General features: G+C 43.0%; 1 protein-coding gene across 5 annotated transcripts in view; it reads left to right on the forward strand.

The window, feature by feature from the left end:
* Positions 1-16,541, forward strand: part of ZMAT4 (zinc finger matrin-type 4) — a 424,404-nt gene that overhangs the window by 144,270 nt on the left and 263,593 nt on the right. For all 5 annotated transcript variants that reach the window (XM_073325308.1, XM_073325310.1, XM_073325309.1 and 2 more), the window contains one exon: positions 316-412. In XM_073325308.1, coding sequence (XP_073181409.1) covers positions 316-412 — 97 coding nt within the window. The remainder of the gene's footprint in view (positions 1-315; positions 413-16,541) is intronic.

Here is a 16,541-nt window from a genome sequence, read left to right on the forward strand (position 1 = left end):
GCAACTGAAAAAACTGGGGCATAAATCCTTAGTTCAGTTGAGCATATATGCATTATTTCTTGGGTATTGTTGTGTTTTCCCACCCAAGTGGTTAGTTGTTGGCAGGACAAGAGAGAGCTCTTCCTGTATTAGAACTTACAAAAGAGATTATTCTTAAATGAGCCAGGCCTCTTCTACAACAGATTTCTCTTCTCGGTCAGCCTTGTTTGCTGTATCTCCCATTTTAGGTCACAAAAATGCACAGCTTTTTTCTAATAACTATTGGTTTCTGTTGTTGTTAACATAGCAACTAACCATGTTGGGTTTTGTTCACAGGTCTGAAGCGTAGTTACACTTGTAACATCTGTAATGTCACTCTAAACTCAATAGAACAGTATCACGCTCATCTGAAAGGCTCCAAACATCAGACCAAGTGAGTACTTTTCCTATTAGTACTTGTCTGTCTGTCTGGTGTGGGTGATAGATGTAAATATAAGAAAAACACTATGCACTCCCATAATGCCTTTCATCCAAGGATCCCAAAGTGATTTACAAACATAGACACAAAGATATTGGTAGGTACCTGGAGAGAGAGGCAGAGCTGAATATAGATCAGTTTGACTGCATTCTTTGAACCTGAAATGCAATGTTTGTTCTTTGTTTACCTGTTCCTCTAGAGCTTTGTTGTGACAAAGCATTCTGGATATCACTTTTTGGCATGGAAGTCTGATGAGAACAGGCTTTCTCACAAGTTTTGAGCATGTCCTGTTTTCAGATAGGTCACAAATACTTTGGGAAGAGGTGGTATATTTGGCACTTATGCTTCTCTGCTTAGCCAAAACCAGCATGCAGAGCTGTGAGAAAATTCAAACAAAGAATGAAATTAGCTGAAAATACAGACAATGAATCTTGTGCTAAGTATCAGGGGGTAGCCATGTTAAGTTGTATCCACAGACAACAAGGAGTCCGGGGGCACCTTAAAGAATAACCGATTTTTTGGGGCATAAGCTTTCGTGGGTAAAAAACCACTTCTTCAGCTGCATGGAGAATCTTGTGCTGTGTTTTCTACTTCAATCTCTGCTTTCACTGAGATTTTATTAGTGGTGGTTGATTTGGTCTGGCTCACGAGACGCATGGTAACCTGATGCATGCTCATGGCTCCACCCAGGTGTAAATCTGCTTTCAGACCATCATGGTTTCTAGGAAACCAGCTATGCTTTGATGCCGGACACTTGAGCTGATTTTGTGCATTTCAGTTCTAGCTCTGAGGAGTGTGACAATCCTGCCAGGTAAACTGGGTTTGAGGAATTTGTGTAACGATGGTTGTTTGGAGGTTAGCATATTACAACAATTAAAAGGAATGGAATACTCCCATTGACCTCATCTACTAAACAACTTCCACTTCTCCAGTCAGTACTCACTTGAAGTCACACCTCTGTAGAAAATCCCTCCTTCCTTCATTTGTATCCATCAGACCATCCCTCTCCTGAGCTGTTAGCCTATGACTTGCTTTATATTTATCTCATCTTTAGATTGTAAGCTCCTTGGGCAGGGAATGTTTCTTATCTCTGTTCTCTAAAGTGCTGTGTAAATTTACAGCACAGCTTGAGTGTTTTATACTCATAACTTTCACTTCTCATAATTTACCCTGGTCTGCATTTTGCCCTGTGCAGTCTGTGCTTTAATTTATAAAGAATATTTGACACTTTAAGTGACTTAGATGGTCTGCAGTATCCTTCTGAATAAATATATCATCCCTCCTTAATAAAACAGTATCTGTGTCTTCAGCTCGGCAGGGGGAAAAGGCCAAAAATTAAAAACAATAGATAATGCAAAGAAAAGTTCCTAATCCCAGGCAGGTTCCTTAATATTCATAGGACACAGAGTACAGATGTGATGCACAGGGGATGGCAGGCTGCAGGACAAAATTATGGAACCTGACCAACAGAGTAGCATTGTTTTGCCAGAAAGCAAAAGCAGCTATTGAGTAGATTTTATGACTTTCTTTAAAGAAGAAAGGAAATACCCAGTGTGAGAACTGAGAGCCTTGTGTGGATTCAGGAAGAAGTTTTTCAAAACTAAAACAAAAGCCATTGCATGAGATTAGGGCTGAAATGGGGGTCTGGACTCGGTCACATAACCCTGTTGAAACGTTCTCTCTCCTTAAACACTGAAATATTCTGTATTTGAGACAAGCCAGGGAACAGCTATGAGGCCACTTTGCCTGTCCATCCGCTCCTTCAGACTGAAAGATTCATCCTTTCATGTGAAAAGCAAATGGACAGCAGTAACCCACCGAGCTGACGTGCCAACAACTTCCAGTCCTTGTACAGATGCCACCACCAGTCCAGCTTAAAGGCATTGAGTTTGGAGCTTCTCTTGTGCACTCACTACAGGAAGGACATTGAGTCTGTCATGGGATTCCAAGTGAATATGTTTGTTCTATGGTGTAAAGCAATTGCCTGTTAGCCAACTTTCCAAGACTTGAAGGGGATCTGCTCTGCCAATTTGTATAAATTATTAAAATAAAATTATAAAGGTACAGAGTTCCAAAGAGTAGAGTAATGAACTAATCTCTCAATATACTTTGAGCTTCGGGAACTGTTCCAAGCACAAGTATTCAATATTACTCCAGCATGCAGGATATAAAAGGTGTCCTTAGTTTCTGAGACATTTCAGGTGGCTTAAGGGGACTCAGAAGTTTTCAGGAGGATAAATCAGGGCCAGGCCAAACCAGCAGTGAGAGGTAATTTCTGAGCTTTGTTTTTTTTTCCCTCAAAGAGCAAGCCCAGCCTTTCCCCCCTAAAATGCCCACAGCTGATGTGAGCCCTTCCAAGGTGCCTAGTGTGAATCATGTTTCCTGTGATCTTATTTATTCATTATGTGTTTGAATGGCCCCCAAATTAGGGTAATTTTTTTATATTCCATAAATTTAGGCTAAATCCATTGGCCGAGCCTAACATCCATTTGTTGCACGTTCTCATTCTCCAGTCACTAGTTTAGACTTGCTTAGCTTAGCATAGTCACTGCATTGCTGTAGGATTTTCTGCCTGAGGAACCTGACACACCCAAGGTTGACCTGGTTTGCATGAAGTCCATTACGTTAGGGGCACGTCTTCACTAGCCGTGTTAAAGCGGAAGGCAGCAGCGCTGTAACGTGGCTTGTGTAGTGAGAGGTCTCCCAGCGCTATAAAAAAACCCACCTCCACGAGGAGAACAGCGCCCAGCGCTGGGGCACGGTCTACCCTGGCACTTCACAGCGCTGAAACTTGCAGCGCTCAGGGGGGTGTTTTTTCACACCCCTGGGCAAGAAAGTTGCAGCACGGTAAAGTGCCAGGGTAGACAAGCCCTATATTAGCATGAGCCCTGGCCTATATCGCCAGTCGCTGATAATCCAGTGGGAAGGGGAGGTGTAGGAGCACAAAAGAATTGTGACATCTGTGATGCCAAAGGGTAGCTGTAAGAACGTAAAAACAGCAATACTGGGTTAGACCAATGGTATACCTTCCGACAGTGGCCAGTGCCAGATGCTTCAAAGGGAATGAATAGAACAGGGCAATCATCACGTGATCCATCCCCTGTTGTCCAATCCCAGCATCTGACCGTCAGAGGCTTAGGGATACCCAGAGCATGAGGTTGCATCCCTGACAATTTTGGCTGATAGTCATTAATGGCTATTTAAACCTGATGCCTATTAATTTCATTGGGTGATCCCTAGTTCTTATATTATGTGACTGTTAAATAACACTTCCTTATTTACTTTCTCCACAACATCCATAAGTTTATAGACCTCTATCATATCCCCCTTCAGTTGTCTCTCTTCCAAACTGGAGAGTCCTGGTCATCTTAGTCACTCCTCATACAGAAGCTGTTCCATACCCTTAATCATTTTTGTTGCCCTTCTCTGTACCTTTTTCATTTCTAATAAATCTTTTTTGAGATGGAGCAACCAGAACTGCATGCAATATTCAAGGTGTTGGCATACCAGAGATTTATAGAGTGGCATGATGATATTTAGGGTCTTATTAACAATCCCTTTCCTAACGGTTCCTAACATTCTGTTCACTTTTTTGTGCACATCAAGCAGATGTTTTCAGAGAACTATCCACAGTGACTCCAAGATCTTTCTTGACTGGTAACAGCTAATTTAGACCCCATCATTTTTTGTATGTATAATTGGGATTATGATTTCCAATGTGCATTACTTTGCATTTATCATCATTGTATTTCATCTGTCCTATCGTTGTCCAGTCGCCTAGCTTAGTGAGATCCCTTTGTACTCTTCACAGTCTGCTTTGGACTTAACTATCTTAAGTAGTTTTGTATCATCTGCAAACTTAGCCACCTCCCTGTTTACCCCTTTTCCAGATCATTTATTAATATGTTGAATAGCCCTGGTCCCAGCACAGATCCTTGGAGGACCCCGTTACTTACCTCTCTCCATTCTGAAAACTGAGCATTTATTCCTACCCTTTGTTTCCTGTAGTGACCAATGCTCAGCTCAGAAAACCGAGCGGTGTGGCACAGAGGTCACTGCAAGGCAGCTGGTTGATTTAGCAGTGACTTCCCCATAGGACCTCCTAGTAAGCGAGGATGGGTGATCTCATGGCTAAAGTGACTGGGATTGAGGAGATCTCTGTTCAGTTCCAGCTTCTGCCGCAGAGCCCTTGTGTGACTGTGGGGGAGCCGCATAATGTCTTGTGCCTCAGTTCTCCATCTGTAAAGCTGGATGATATGTCCTGGACCCACAGTGGCACTGTGAGGCTTAGGGTTTGTGTGGCACTCAGCTATTATGCAGACAGGAGCTGTATAAGCAGAGCTCTATCTGCCAGAAGACAGAGCTGCCTGTCTTTACCAGCAGAATCCCAGAGGAACAACAGCTGTAGTCTTGTGCTGGGATTAGCCCCTGCTCTCTGACGCAGAGAGCTGTCATTTACCCTCTCCCTGCCGGTGCCAGTCTTCCTGAGTCTGGTCCTACATGGGGAAAATCTAGAACAGCTTTACCACCCATCCCACCCAGAGGCTACCACCCAGCACTACTTTCAGAGGCAAGGGTTATTTTCAGTAGACTTTTTTTTTTTACTGTTCAGACAGCAAAGGCTAAAGCAAATCATTTGCATACCAGAATAGCCTCATGGATGTAATTTGAAATAAATTGGATGGTAAACTGAGATCCGCCAAAGAAGCGGTCTCTCATTCTGGCAACATCAGCAAGGTTGCCTTCTGCACAATTACGTATGTAACCTCACATTTTTATTTTGTATCCACTTCTCATACTTTATTCAGCTCTTCAATCACCAGTTGCATATTTTTAATCCTCTGCAATTAGCAAGGTGTCCTCTTCAAATCTTAGAGGATTGGTCCTTGTAGAAGGATGATTTCCTCTGTATCCCAGTGTTGTTTTTCTGAATTCTTCCTCCCAACCTGCTCTGATGAAAATTTGAGAGAGAGAGTGGGGGAGAGAGAGAATCTGTCACCTAGCCTCTTGGACTGTACAAGAAACCTAATGCAGAATGTTTCCACTGCAGAGCTTTGGAATTTCCTCAGCCAGTGCTTAAGATCTGGGTAAAGAATTTCCAACATTCAGCTGAAAACTCACTAGCTGGTAACTCTTCCCGATCCTTTTATGTCTTCGACTAGCGAGAAGAAAACCAAGCAAAGAGATGGAAGGGTTTGAATGGAACTCAGATTAAAGTTTGGAGAAGTTGGAAAAATCCTACTTTGTGCCAAGATTGTGTTTGACAAAAGTACTTCTCAGAGTTATTCAAACTCAAGGGCTTCATTTGTTCACAAGAGCAGCTCTGACATACTGGCAAAACAGGGAACTGGGCCAAAGGACATCAGGATGGAGGAAAATATTGTACAGAACATCAAAGGGACGTAAGGTGTGAGAGAAAATGGCTGCTACCTGCAATTCCTTCCACATCCCCCAGAGAGGAGGGAGACTTGGGACCTTTAAATCCTCCTATTATTTTGGCTGAAGTAACCCTGTCGGAAGTTTATTACAGTTAGTAGTTTGGGCCTAGAAGGCTTCTAATGGTTCATTACCACATCTGGGCACCAAAGGGGCAAGTAGCATTATACCTTTTTAGTGTCAAGACCCAGTGGAATTTTCAAATACTCCCAAAGCTTTCTAGAGCTTTGAAAAAAGCATGAATTATTGAGCAGGAGGTCCCTGTCACTTTCATTTTGGCAAAAAGTGAGGATGCCTGCATGAAGATCACAGTATCACTCACAGGCCTTGCAGGACTTGGACAGTTTTTTTTTTTTTTAAAAGGGACCTTCTGCTGTTTCACAAATTAATATTCCTATCGCTTCTTCTAAATATAGTGTCTTATCACTTACTCATAATTATTTAAATCTGGAAACATCTCACAGTTCTTCATGGGCATTTAATAAGAGAGGAAACCTACTATTAAATTCATAGGAAAGTATGTTACAAATGTAATAATAGAATGCCAATTAGAGATGTTCATCTGACCAATTTCTATGGGAAATTGCTTTGATTATTCTATTTCCTCTATTCATTGTTCATTCTTATACCATTTTCTTTGAGGCTAAGTGACTCAGCAGATGAATATAGAATTCTTCATCTCCTATAGTGAAGTGCAGATGTGTAAGACAGAATAGGGTTGGCAGTTTGGATTTACCCAAAATAAAAACTTCATTTTTATAATTGGTCTGGAACAGATTTTACTCGCTCATTTGAAGAAATTCTTGGGGCTGTGTCCTCTTTTAGATGGGATTGATGGGGGATGGTGCTCTAGAAGGGTCTGTTCTAAGATAAACTACCAAGCCAGCACAGAATTAGTGATAAGATAAGGGGTTCTCAACAATTACCTTTTCCCCCCAATTCCTCCAGTCCAGCACCAAGCTCATCTGGACCAAATCTGACCCCAGAATAAGTCTGGCACATTGCTTCATGTAGGAGTCCCTTCTATTTATAGCAAGCAGGCAACTAAACTGAAGCAAGCGTTTATCTGGGGCTTGGATCAGTGTGCAGTATGGATATTACAGCAGTAAGGGGTAAAAGATTTTAGAAAGTTCAAGCATTATGCAGGTCTGCCCTAATACAGATGATGCAGGGGGTTGGGCTAGATGACCTCCTGAGGTCTCTTCCAACCCTAATCTTCTATGATTCTCTGTCCATGGCTATGAAATCAGTGCAGATGGAGATGTTTCTATTTAAAAGATCTTTGTCATAAGTGAATAGCACCGGCAAATGTTGTTCTAAACCATTTCTCAGCCAGTCAACTACAGTGATTCAAGACACATCCATTCTTTCAGCAATAAACACACCTGTCTATTACAGCATTCTATTCTTGTGATATTTTATAATCTAGGGTTTACTCCTGATTAGCTACTTATGCTAAGGCTTTTGGGGCCTTAGGCCTTGATTAGTTTAACTAAGCTGTTGTCTTACAGGCCTTGAGGCTTGTAGATTCTTTGCATTATTGCCTTAACTTATACCTATGTTTTACCTAGCCAACACCTATTCCTGTATTCTGTATCCCTTTTAACATTCCTGTTATCTTTGGTTAATGATGATACTTTCCCCTTATCCTTTCAACACAAAGGGTTTGCTAGTGAACTGCTGTATCCAAGGCAACAAAAAACACTTCATGAACCTGGCACACTTTCAAAAATGTTTTATAAAGGAAAGACATGCCCTTTTGGGACAGATTGGTTATGGAAAGATGATCGCACCCCAAAATTACCCAGCATATTAGGCTTCTGGAGAGCAGCTGTAAGACAAGAGTCATATAAAACAAGAGTGAACCAAACAATAAATTTATATTACAGCTACTGAAAGCGTTCCAGAGTATAACACACAGCCAATCCATCCCCAAATTATGCTTTAAATAACTCACTGAATAGCAGCCCTTGAGGTGCGGCTTAGCGGGCCATGTTATTCTGACCTTCCTTCATTTCTCAGCATCAGAGCTGATCGTATTGGAACTCAGTCAGCAAAGCTGGGACTCAAAGTCCATCTAACTGACTGTTCACATTCCCTGCCCCTCCCTCCCCCCCCCCCCACCTTTCTTTACAGGAGTTTCAAAGTCAGATCTGAATCCTGGGTGCCTGTCTGCTGAACTTGGTTGACCAAAGATGGGAAGAAGTGGCAGAGGAAACGAATTGCTGAAATTGACTAGGCTGATATTTCAGTGTTTAATAAGAGATGTAGAGGGATGCAGCTAGCATTGTCAGCTCTGCTTTTCCATTAGCCAGTGAATATGCAAAGCTACATCTAAGAGCCTTTTTTTTCTTTCAAAAACATAAATATTTTAAGTTTTATATATTAAAAAAAGAAGAAAATACAGCTCCACTTGAGATCTTGTAATGAACCTTGGGATTTAAGGGGTTAGAACCAGACCCAGAAGAGGGTTTCTTATATAAGCAGCAAAAATGTACGACGCTGCAGAATATGCTTACCCGGGAGGTTGTGTAGCCTTCCTTGCAGGTTTGGTGAGAGTTACACATTCATGGGCAAGGCTGGTGAGTGAGAGCTACTTTTTAAAAATTTGCCGTGTGAATCTACAGCTCAGATTCATAGTTCTTGTGTGTGTGTGTGCACAAACACACCTGCAAATACACAAACATTCTGAAATGAGGCTGGACTCTGGAACATCTGCAGTGGGGGAGGAGAACGAACCCTTTAATCAGGGATTTGTAAACAGTGCCAAGGTAATTGAGTCATTGTCTGACTTGCTTTCCAAAAATAAACGTGTTCTTTTTACACCCCCACCCCTGCAAAATAAACAACAAGCAAACAGAATGGTTCATGAAGCAGGAGGCATGGCATGGTGTGTGATTGTGAGTATCCTCTTGCACTGGATCACACTCACTGTAAGCAGCCTAGTTTCCATGGGGACCGATGGCAAATGGAAGGCAGGATTTGTGCAGGGCTGCAGTAACAGGGGGAGGGGTCACGTTAACTGGGAAACATTTGAAGACTGTCACATATTGATCTCGCTCTTCATTGTTGGTGACAAACAGTAAGTGACAAAACTCTTGGCTCTTTTCTGGTTTATTTCATATAGTCTGGAAAGATCCAATAAAAATGTTTCTAAAAATAACCCCCAGTTAGGTGAGTAAGAACATGCCATACCTACGGATTCTGGATGTGAAGAAATCTTAGCATTGCATATTAATTTGTAAAAATTATTCCTTATTTATTAGCATGCACATACAGTAAAGAAGGTAAAATACACTGCATTCATCACCATGTTGAAAATAGCTCTGGATAAATGAACTCATGGGCCCTGTTGCAGCTCCAGAGCAATTCTCAGGGGTTTTGCAGGTAGAAATAAGGTTGCAGGGTGGGAGTTTAAAAAATGCCAGTGGACCAGAACTTTAAAGGTATTTAGATGCGTAAAGATGCAGGCAGGCTCCTGGTATGATTCTCAAAAGCACCTAGGTGCCTAACTCCCATTGGCTAAGTGACTTACAAGCACAATCCCATTGACTTTCATGCCAAGCGGAAGAATTTTTTTGGTGAAGGCACTGCGCTGGGATTCAGTCTGTGTCCCTGTGTGACCTGGGATGAGTTACTCAGGCTGCAGCTCCCTTTGGCTTCAGCTGAAGTTATGGGTGCAAAGTACTTATGAAAAATCTGCCCTTCAAGCTCCCTGTGCCCCAGTCCCCCAATCTGAGGATAGGGGAGTGGATTGGGGGTCAGGGCCCTGGGTTCCGGTCCTGGCTTAGTTACCGACCGGCCGGGTGACCTCGAGCAAGCTACTGCCCCTTTCTGTGCCTCAGTTTCCCCTCCACACTTTGTCCGTTTAGATTACGAGCGCTTTGGGGCAGGGACTGTCTCTAGCTCTGTGTAAGTACAGTGCCTAGCCCAGGGGAGCCCTGATCTCAGTGCAGGCCTCTCAGTGTAACTGTAATACTGCTAATAATGATAAGAAGAGACTGAGAGAGAGAAACGGTCCCCTAGTTCCATCATTGCAATGCTGTGTGTCTCATTGGTCTCTGCAGCATTTCCCATCTCCCTTTCACTGCCAGACAGACCACAACACACACCCATTTTGTGGTAAAACTTTCAAAATCTGTCCTCTGTATTTGTTGCATTCAGATTTCGTCCGCTCTCTTGGGCCTCACGTCAATCTGTAACTAATAGACCATTGGGGGCCAAATCCTCAGCTGTTGTAATTTGGTGTAGCTGCATTGTCTGTTGTGGAGCTGTGCTGATTTACACCAGCTGAGGATCTGGCCCTGTATCAAATGTCACAATGATATAACCAACATTGCATGCAGCATTGAGAGCTTGAGATGTATCTGCTATCCTCCTGGCTGTGGGTGATGAGGGGCAGTGACATCAGATTCACCTCAGCCCCTAGTAGTTAGTGTCTTATGATGTAGCTGATCATGACATCAACTTCCATGAAAAGGAACTTCATCTTCCCTCTTTTCAGTTTATTTTCTTTTACCAGCAAAACTTCCCTCTTATCTGCTGGAGCTCTCACATGCTCTCTGTATTTTTATAACCAGTCATTTATCCATTCCTAGGTGCCATTCATGCACCCCACATAATTATAATTCCTTTCTCAAAGGGTTCCGTTGTGTTGCAGCCAGGGGTAAGACTGGCAGTTCGTGTAGACACACCTGCACTAGCTACTCCTGGGGGAATTCTGTACCACTGTGCGTGCGCACAATTCATGTCCCCTGCAGATTTCTTTGCTTCCCTGCAGAAAAATAACTTTCTGAAGGGGAAGCAAAGGGAGGCCTCAAGAGTGGTCACGTGCCCCTCCCCAGCAATGTGGGCCCATCGTTTTGGGTATCTGGAGCAGCTGGCAGGGAGGTAAATCACTGCAGGGAGTGGGAGGAATGTGGGGCTGGGGATGCCTCAGCTGGTGGCTCCTATCCTGCTCAGCTACTAGTCCCGGCTGGGCTAGGAAGGATGGGACTTGCTCTTCCTTTGAAAGGAGCAGCCTGGGCCAGGTCAGACCCACCCCCAGAGCCCTCCCCCCCCTTACAGGCTGCAGAAACCTCCGCCCTACCTACCCCCATTGCTCTTCAACCATGTGGGGAAGGATCATTGTATGGGGAGCTGTTCCACCGTTCATCCAATCCCTGAACCTCCAACCCCCCATCAAGCCCCCCACACCCCAACCCTCACCCCGCTGAGCCTCACCTCCTACAGTCGGACCCCCCACTGAATCTCACCCCCCTTCACCCATATCACCCCCCTGGTGAGCCCCCTACCCTGATGAGTCCCCTGCACCCAGACCCCCAACCAGCTGCACCCAGATTCCACCCCACCTGGACCCCCTGCAGAGTCCCATTGCTCCTGTACCTGGAACCTCGCAACGAGCCCCTGTGCATCCAGATCCCCCCCACACACACCCAGACCCCTCACTGAGCCACCCATACCCAGACTGCCCCACACAGAACTCTCCCCCCACACTGGGATCCTGCTTGCCTGCCCACACTTGGTGCGGCTGGCATGGAGGGGCAGGGCCCTGGGGCATTTCTGGGGCAGGCCCAGTCCTTGTGCTGTATTGGGGTTGGGTGCAGCCTCACCACCAACTCCCTGTCCCATGCAGCCAGTGACCTCTGCTGCCCACTGCCATGCTGGAGCCTCCACATTTATTTATTAACAAACAAAATTTATAGAATTTTGCAGAATTTCAAAATATTGTGCATAGAATTTTTAATTTTTTGCTGCAGAATTCCCTCAGGAGTAATTAGCTGTGCTCCAGCTAGCTTGCTAAAAATAGCAATGAGGATGCTTCGGTGCTGGCGGCATAAGTGAGTACGTGCCATGAGGAGTCTGGGGGGCTTATATTGCTAGCTCTGAAGGCCAAGCCGTGGCGTCCTCATTTCTACTGTTAGCAGGCTAGATTACAGCTAGCGCAGGTTGGTCTACATGAACTGCCATTCACACCCCCGGCTGCAGCGTAGACATACCCAAAACCAGGGTTTCAGGGGGGGAAATCAAATGAGAGAAGATGGGCCCAACGCTGTAGTTGTTACTACAGTAAAGTTCCCACTGAGTCAACGGGAGATTGTTCCTGAATGAGGAGCGCAGGATGGTGCTCAAATGAATAACTGGAGATTGGCAGTTGCCATGTCATCTAGGAAAAGAGTGTTCTGAAGATCTTGAACACATGACAGATATTTACCCATTGCTGTTCACCTAATCATTGTGCATCTTCTTGTGAAAGCCCAGGGGATTTATAGCCCACTGGGAAGCAAATGACATGCTTGGTGGCTATTGGCTTTATTTAGACTGTGAATGCAGATGTCTAATTGAAGTTGGGTATTTATTAACATAAGCTGCTTTGCCATTCAGAAATCTGAGCTAATCAAAATATTGTAAATACCGTGCCTGGAGAAATGTCACTCTTCACCATGATTGCATTTCCATATCTGTCTGCACTTATGTGCTTCTAATCACAGTCGTATTTGAACACCACAGAATTGTCTTCTCAGTCTAGTGTTCACGCCCCATCTTGTTGCTTCCCTCCTTACCTGGACGTAGAAGGAGGATTCCCCCACCACCCCCTCCATCTTCTATCCCTTGTGCACGGGATGTGTTGTGAGACAGGTTTTTGGCGTGACTCTACACCATGCTATTATTATTGTTGTTATTATTATTATTACATTCCATTTGTATTACGAAGGCATCTAGAGGCACTGATTAGGGTCCCATTGTGCTAGATTCTGTACAGACAAGGGTTGCAAAGACAGCTCCTGCCCCAAAGAATCTCGTTGTAGTCCAGGATGCAAGAGATGGGGAAAAGCAGTAAATGGATGAGGGGCATTCCAATCCGAGTTCTCATATGTTGGCTGCCATGCAAAAGTGCATTTTTTACTCCGTCTGCAATTGTGCAGTTTGTACTGGCTGTACCTTATCTCATGGTGACTTCCCACCAGCAATGCACATGCCCTTGCAACCACGAGGTATAATAATTTCCTGTACAGGGCACTTGGGGAGGTTGCTCCATTGCCTACAGCTTATTTAGAATTCAGTGGCAGAATTGCTTACTACTTTGAATGCTTGTGATCACATTAGGCCTGTCTTGCATCCATTACACTGGCTGCCTAGAAAGTGGCAGTAAGTAAATTAGGTCAAATCTATTTATTCTTGTCTTAATATTGGTGACGTAGTAGCAGAATATTTGGAAGCCTTCTCAATCCATTAATAGCTTCAAGTAGTCAGCAGCTAACCTTCCAGTGACCTGCCACACATCATCTCTCCATCTCCTCACTGGTTGTCCCCTACTAGAGTGCCCCACTACCATTCCTTCCATGGTAACTTTCTTGAGGTTATTTCCATCTCTATTCCTGATGTGACCAAAATATATAAGCTTGCACCTAATATTTTCTTATTGCAGGGTCTGCTTCTCTCCAATATTTCAAGTATTTTTTTCTTTCCTGGATATATGCAAAAGTCTTTACCAACAGCACATCTCAAAAGCTTCAGTTTTCTTCTTGTCAGCAGCATTATTTCCCCACAATTCACATCTGTAAGTTGCTGTGGGGGAAAAAAAAGCTTGTCACCAATTGAGCCTTTGCACATTTTGAGATGCAATTGTTTTTCCAGTCTTTCCTGAGGGAGGCCACTGCTGAGCAAGACATTCTTGCCATCCTATTAATCACGTCAATGTGCATGCATTTCATTTCATACCTCATTCAGGTGTAGTCCATATTCCTCACTACGTGTTTTTACAAACTCCAACATTTGTTGCTTTGTATCAGTGGTTATAGCAAAGAGCATCATGTCATCGGAGTATGTGGGGTCCGTTAAGACATGTTCACCAATGGAAATCCCAGCTCTTCCCACTCTGTCATATAATAAATTCTGAGTACATGCTGGCAAGGCTTGGAGACAGAATACACCCTTGTTTCACGTCCTGCCCCCTGGAAAACCACTTGCTGTCGTCTGCATTGTGGTGGTTGTTGATGGTAGAGTCTTGCGATGAGGTCAATAATGTGTTTTGGAATCCCCACGTCTGCCAGTATCCTCCAAAAATGATCATGTCTGATAGTACTGAATGCTTTTGAATAGTCAACGAAATACGTGATCAATGGGTGATTGTACTCCCTGCATTTTTCAATGATGTGATAGATATTTGCAATTTGATCACATGTGCCTCATCCCTCTCTGAAACCAGCTTATTGAAGTGGTAGCTGTACTTCTATCATTCACTTAATGTGATCGTGGATTATGCAGAGCAGAACTTTGCTCGTGTGCAATAAAAGGGAGATAATACACTTGTTACTACACTCTGTTATGTCTCCTTTTGTTGGTAAGAACAGAAAGATTCCCTTCACCAGTCAATTTCTAGACATCCGTACGTCGCTGCAAATTTTCCTTGAGATCAGTACCGAAGTCACTAATTTCTTTTAACAATTCTACTGGTATGTTATCTACCACTGGTGTTTTCCCAGGCTTCGTTTTCAAAATACTATGCACCAGTTCCACTCACCAGATTCATGAATCTGGCTCTTGGGCTCCTTTGTGTCGTCCTGTATTGTAAGGTTTCAGAGTAACAGCCGTGTTAGTCTGTATTCGCAAAAAGAACAGGAGGACTTGTGGCACCTTGGAGACTAACCGATTTATTTGAGCATGAGCTTTCGTGAGCTACAGCTCACTCCATCGGAATGCATCCATATGCATTCCGATGAAGTGAGCTGTAGCTCATGAAAGCTTATGCTCAAATAAATTGGTTAGTCTCTAAGGTGCCACAAGTCCTCCTGTTCTTTTTGCGAATACAGACTAACACGGCTGCTACTCTGAAACCTGTAATACGCTTTTTGTGACTCTCAAGTTCCTCACACTTTGCCCTGATGTATTCACTCTTGTCTGGTCTAGTCTGCCTGCTCAGTTCTTCGTATTCTCTCCTAGGTGCTTCAGTCTTCAAGCCATTCTGTGTCATTCTGCATCATTTTTGCCAGTCCAAACACCTTTTCTGTTAACCATAGTGTGGTCCAGTGCTGACATTTTGGAACATGTGCTTTGGCAGATTTGAGCATGACAGTTTTCATTTTATTCCAAAGTTCATCAGATTGTTCTCTTCTTTCACCTGTGATGCCTCAAACCCATCCCGTGTTAGCCTCAAACATAAAATTTAAACATAAAAAGATAAGATGTTTGGCAGGTCCATTGCACATGGACTTGTCCAGAATCAGCAAAGTAAAAGTGGCAGATTACTTTAAATTGGCACTGCTGGTTTTCCAAGTCCTACAAGCTCCTGGCACTGGCTTCATTTGAATCCTGCTCCTTGAACCTCACATTGACTGCTCATACAAATTACCACCATCTTGGGATCCCACCATTGTCTTTCAAGCTGTCAGGCAATAGTATATTCACTTTGTTGCGGTGTGGAACTCCATCCCAATCACAGAAACCTTCTCATATCATCCCTCAGCACTTTCAAAAACCACCATAAACCTTTAGGGGTTTTTTCCGCCCTATAAAAACATTTTTGCAAACAACTTCTAAATTCGACCCCGTCATTTTGGTTTTATGTGGTTGCATTTTAGAGGGGTGATATTTTATTATGCTGTATTTGTTTTTATTCTGTTCTACAAGTAGATTCCACCCTAAGAAAGCTATAGACTAAATTAAATTTATCCTTCAGGAATGATATCTCTCTCTCTCTCTCTCTCTCTCAGGCAATATTTCCATTACATTTCAGGAAATATTTTTAAATACCTGAGCTACACAGCACATCTGTCTCAAATTTAAAATGTTTTTTTATCTTGATGGCTGCAACATTTATTAATAGCGATGAAATTCTCCATGTGCTTTTGGTATTGTGCAGGATGCTGACTAAAATACAGAGAAGTTTAGAGCAATAACAACTCTAGCAGATGAACAATTATAAAGGTAGATGGGATTCAAAGGCATTTTAATTTGTCATTATTTTGCTTCTTCCAGAGATAATCTGAATAATTACACTGCCTATAAAAAGCAAATGTGTAATATTTTCCCTCAATATTAAATTCTCTCCATTCCCTTTTAATATAAGTGAAAATAAAGATGTCTCTGATATCCTCTGATGCTTTGATCATAATTTGAAAGCCACTGATTGGCTTGTGCATTTTGTGTTTTTGTTTGTTTTCTTGGTGTTTGGTGTATGGAGAAATTACTTTGATTTTAAAAAGTAAACAGCCCATCTCTCAAATTATCAATATTAGATCATGTTATTTTACTGCCTGGACATGTTCTCAGTTGTCAAAAATATATTGCCTTGTGTGCAAAAACTCTAGGTTTATACTGAGGACTTAAAGGAAGATGACTGTGTTTAACCCTCTGGTATAGTGTAATAAGTATGTAAAAAGAAGGGTGGTGCTGCTGTGAAGACACTGGTCTAGGATGTGGGTTCAACTCCAGACTCTGAAACAGACGTTCTCCATGACTATGAGCAAAGATCCTAATTACTCTATGCCTCAATTCCCCATCTGTAATATGAGGATGCTAATATTTCTTTACTTCCTGGAAGTGTTTGTGAGGATAAAGCTGCTTGTGAAGTGCTCAGATACTACAGTGGTATTTTGATTGATAGGTTCAGAGATATTAAGGCCAAAAGAAACCATTGTGATCATCT

Source organism: Lepidochelys kempii, chromosome 26, assembly GCF_965140265.1.
Source record: "Lepidochelys kempii isolate rLepKem1 chromosome 26, rLepKem1.hap2, whole genome shotgun sequence".
NCBI lineage: Eukaryota > Metazoa > Chordata > Testudines > Cheloniidae > Lepidochelys > Lepidochelys kempii.